The 4,649-nt window shown below is 37.5% G+C and overlaps 2 protein-coding genes across 2 annotated transcripts; both read right to left on the bottom strand.

Moving 5' to 3' along the window:
* Positions 1-2,760: 2,760 nt before the first annotated feature.
* On the bottom strand, positions 2,761-3,646 carry LOC105364589 (ataxin-8; the record flags this gene model as incomplete). The annotated part of the gene is made up of 2 exons (XM_011502569.1): positions 2,761-3,385; positions 3,470-3,646. Coding segments are annotated over 2 exons (339 nt in total), but the record flags the coding sequence as incomplete, so codon positions are not given.
* Positions 3,647-3,826: 180 nt separating this feature from the next.
* LOC105364433 (broad-complex core protein isoforms 1/2/3/4/5-like) lies at positions 3,827-4,249 on the bottom strand (the record flags this gene model as incomplete). The annotated part of the gene is made up of 1 exon (XM_011502346.1): positions 3,827-4,249. A coding segment is annotated over exon 1 (405 nt), but the record flags the coding sequence as incomplete, so codon positions are not given.
* Between the last annotated feature and the right edge of the window lie 400 nt (positions 4,250-4,649).

The raw sequence follows: 4,649 nt of genomic DNA, 5'->3' as shown, positions 1-4,649 counted from the left end.
ACAAATGATAAAGTTGCAATTTTGTTGTTTTGTTAAAGTTAATGATGTGGTGTTTTTGTTTGAATTTTCATAATCCGTTACGAACCAATATTGCGGCCGAGTAGGAGGCAACGGAGATAGTTCCACGTGCGGATGGACCCCCAGCACAAATCCGTTCGTGAAGGTAGGTAGTAGTAGAGGTACACACAGAACAATGACGAACCAGAGCACGTATAGCCGAGCGAGACCGGGACCGGGAACAAACAAGAACAAAGATACGGCTGCCATTAATATTGTGGACACATTAGTAACGATGCTGGTACTTTTCTATAGAAAGAGAGCGGGGGCGAATAAAAAAGGGGGTGGGCGGTTTTGGAGACGGGGGAGGTGAGGGTGAGAAAAATAAAGTAACGACATTTGTTTTCGTATAAAAGATTGATTCTATTTCTTTCTATTTAAATTGTTTCATTAAAGAGAATTATAAAGAAAAAGAAAAAGATAAAAAAGACTAGCGGACGGATTGAAAAGGGTCGGTTAAATACTAGGAAATACTCTATTTCTATTGTTAACAGTTTTTTTTTTTTTTTTTTTTTTTTTTTAAATATCTGTCGTTAAAAAATGAATTAAATAATTTTTGTTAAATACTCTATCTTTACTTAAAGTTGCGAACGCTTTGTCGTCTTGCTAAGAGAGTCGGATCTTATTCAAGAAAGAGAGACAGACAAGAGAAAAGGCTCGGGGCTCTGGTTTGTCATTGATTATGGTAATGTGTGACTTGCGTCGCCTTACACTATGTTCGATGATAGTAAAGAATAATTTTTAATAATTTCTTTTTTCCCGTTAAACGGCACAATGATATTGTGACTCGTTCTCTCGCTCGATTGGGAAATCCAAATTAGTTCAATATAAACAAACTTGTTACACGATGTGACAAAAATATTATGATAGATTTTGAAAATTAAAATAAACATACCATTCTCAATGCTTCCCCGGGCGTGGACGAATGTAGTGTCTAATCATAAGGAGAATATTTAATTTTTCCTATTTTCTTACGTTCATTAATAAAACAAGGCACGCGCGCGGACAAGTTTGACCACGCCGGACGTGCTATTGCTTTTTCACTAAAAGGGATGGGAAGAGGACGTTCGAGTTCTCTCTTTTTAGCAGCACTCGAACGTGGCTTGTAACAAAAAAAATTTCGCCAAAGTCCGTGGACAGCGGCATTAAGACTGCTTTTCTTTTCCGTACAAAGATGACTTTTATTCATAAATAATGAAAGAACGGTGAGTGAGTACATAAAAAATGAAAAATGCGAAAAATATAACCTTGACCCCTCAGAGAAATAAAAACAGGCATTAGTAAATTGAGGTATAAAAATTTTTTTGTCTATTTACAGTGCTCAACGACGAGCAAACAATCTAGTGTTTTCATCTCGCTCTCTCTCTCTCTCTCTCTCTCTCTCTCTTTCTCTGTCTGGGCATGACCTAGAAAACCAGACTTGATCGCCTGCTTTAGACCATTTTTCTTTTTCTTCTATATTTCATTTCATCGATAACTCAGCATACGTTATTTCTCTCTTGTTCGGCATTATTAATCTAGGCCGAACATTAAAATACAATAAACATTTGAAATAATAAAATACGTCATAACAATATTATTAGAATTCTAACATTGCGCTTCTTTAATAAATTAAATGCTACGTTAACTGGAGCATTTTTTCTCGTTATATATATATATATATATGTGTGTGTGTGTGTGTGTGTGTGTGTGTGTGTGCGTGCGCGCGCGTGCGTGCGTGTGTGTGTGCACGTGTACGTGTACGTGTACGTGTACGTACGTATGTATGTATGCATGTGTGTGGGCGTTTATTTGTAGGTATGCACGTATGTATGCATGTACAATATATATATATATATATATATATATATATATATTGTATATACTGTCTGACGCGACAGGAAACTTCGTAAATTTCATCATACTTTCGTCTATCGCCTTATAGGTGCTTTTATGCCATCTCTGTGAATCGTGCACAGCAGGGGAATACCGACAACCACTGATTATACTTTAAAAATAATTTATTATTGCGTGCGTAACTGCATGACGTAATTTATGACGCTCCTTTACGAAGTTCGCGTCGAGTTCAAGTTTGGTCGGCGTGCGTGCGCAGCTGGTAAAAACTTGAGCTCAATTAAAAAGAAAACAAGGGTGCTAATCGTTGTGCGCGACTACTTAACTTTCACTAGACGTACAGAAATTAAAAATTGCTGTATTCGCAATATAATTCGCGAAGGAAGCGAGGAAGTAAAATGCTTCCACTTGGTCGTTTATGCTTGGTTACGTTCGAGCGAAAATCAATAATGAATAGACACTGTTTTAAGTAGATCGCATTCGGCTTTCTCGTTAGTCTTTTTGAAAATTTTTCCCGGCCGCTGCGTACTTGATGCAAAATCGTTATTGTTATAATTTGTGCCGATGCTTCGAGTGACGCGTTAGCTGGTCGCACAATTTCTTGTTTCTTTTTCGCTTTTTTTTTTGTTTTTGCCATTTATTATTTTTTTAATCATTTTTTTGCCGTTGTTGTTTCGCGGCCTCGATGCAAAACTTATCGAAACTTATATAGACGTAATAGTTAAATCCAAGATAAACCAAAAGATAACAATGGAAAATTATGTCTTAATAAAATATAAAAAAAAAAAAAAAAAAAAAAAAAAAAAAAAAACAATGTTAACGAATTAGCCGTTAATAATTACTCGATGAGCAATCGTTTTAATAATAGCCTTAAGAAAAAGCACAAGATACACAAATACATGTGATATATTAATTTTAAAATAACGTTTGAATAACCTAAAATTTAAGAAAAGGAGAAGTCATAAATGTAACAATTAACGAACTCGTCGAGCACCTGATTCCCCATATAAAATTACAATGCGTCGCATCTCCGCTTTAACATATCTCGCACACTTTTCCATGGTGATTTATATACAAGTAAGGTGACGCGCTTAATTGCTAATCTTAAATAACTAATTGAACTCTGCGGAATCAGAAGAGCTTCTCAGACGCTTCTCAGCTCTTAGATCTTATGAAACAGGTACCGATTATTAAACTCAACGTCACCGTCTAGAACGAAGCAAGCGCGGCTCTCGCAACACTGACACGCTTCCATTCAGAAACAGTCGACCTGGTAACCCAAGCGCCCATGTTCAAACTCTTTTTCCAGGCAATAACTAAGGCTGACGCGCTCTCACGTGAGGCGCGACTGTTGCTGCACGACGTATTTTTGTTGCTGGTGCTGCTGATGCTGGTGCTGGTGTTGCTGTTGCTGTTGCTGTTGCTGTTGCTGCTGATGCTGCTGATGCTGCTGATGCTGCTGCTGCTGTTGTTGTTGTTGTTGTTGTTGTTGTTGTTGTTGTTGTTGTTGTTGTTGTTGTTGTTGTTGTTGTTGTTGTTGTTGTTGTTGTTGTTGTTGTTGTTGTTGTTGTTGTTGTTGTTGTTGTTGTTGTTGTTGTTGTTGTTGTTGTTGTTGTTGTTGTTGTTGTTGTTGTTGTTGTTGTTGTTGTTGTTGTTGTTGTTGTTGTTGTTGTTGTTGTTGTTGTTGTTGTTGTTGTTGTTGTTGTTGTTGTTGTTGTTGTTGTTGTTGTTGTTGTTGTTGTTGTTGTTGTTGTTGTTGTTGTTGTTGTTGTTGTTGTTGTTGTTGTTGTTGTTGTTGTTGTTGTTGTTGTTGTTGTTGTTGTTGTTGTTGTTGTTGTTGTTGTTGTTGTTGTTGTTGTTGTTGTTGTTGTTGTTGTTGTTGTTGTTGTTGTTGTTGTTGTTGTTGTTGTTGTTGTTGTTGTTGTTGTTGTTGTTGTTGTTGTTGTTGTTGTTGTTGTTGTTGTTGTTGTTGTTGTTGTTGTTGTTGTTGTTGTTGTTGTTGTTGCTGGTGCTGCTGCTGCTGCTGTTGCTGATGCTGCTGATCGTCCTCTTTGCGTTGTTGCTCGCTCTTATTGTGCTGTCGGTGGTAGATGCTCTTATGGTTTCGCAGACTGTTAAGGCTGGAGTAAACCCTCTTGCAGATGTTGCAGATGGGCTCCTTGCTCGGTCTCGTATGTACGTTCTGTATGTGCCGCTTCAACCGCGTTAGGGAGGTCAGGTTTTTGTTGCAGGGCTCGCATCGAAACTCATCGGTCGCGCCACTGCCGGCCAACAGACCTGGCGGCAGAACCAGACACACAATGTGGGTTACTTTTTGTTCTCCCATTTTCATTTTCTTCATTTTCGTTATTATTTTGATTTTTTATTGGGCATTTTACTCTATGATTTTTGTCTATGTTTTTTGTTTTTTGTTTGTTTTTATTTATTTATTTCTTTTTTTTTTTTTTTTTTTGTTCTTTTTTTTCTTTTCAAGTCTTTTATTTATTTTACTTTTTAATTAAGCGCCTCGAAGAGGGGAAGAAGAAGAGTAGAAGTGGTCCGCAGGTTCCGGCTCTTTTGTATTTATCATCAGGCTTTTCTCACTCACGTCTGTTTCTCTATTGGTTAATCAGTAATTGTGCGTCTGCCCAATTCTTTTCAGCCGCTATTTCTAGCTGTGCCTAACGAACATTCGCATTCGCGATTATGAAATTTTCTGACATTCTCTCTTTCTCTTCCTCTCTCTCTCTCTCTCTCTCTCTCTCTCTCTCTCACTCTCT

The sequence above is a fragment of the Ceratosolen solmsi genome, unplaced genomic scaffold (genome assembly GCF_000503995.2).
Source record: "Ceratosolen solmsi marchali unplaced genomic scaffold, CerSol_1.0 scaffold39, whole genome shotgun sequence".
In the NCBI taxonomy this organism is placed as follows: domain Eukaryota; kingdom Metazoa; phylum Arthropoda; class Insecta; order Hymenoptera; family Agaonidae; genus Ceratosolen; species Ceratosolen solmsi.
Note: the sequence above shows the minus strand (reverse complement) of the source record. Positions and strands in the feature narration are given on the sequence as shown.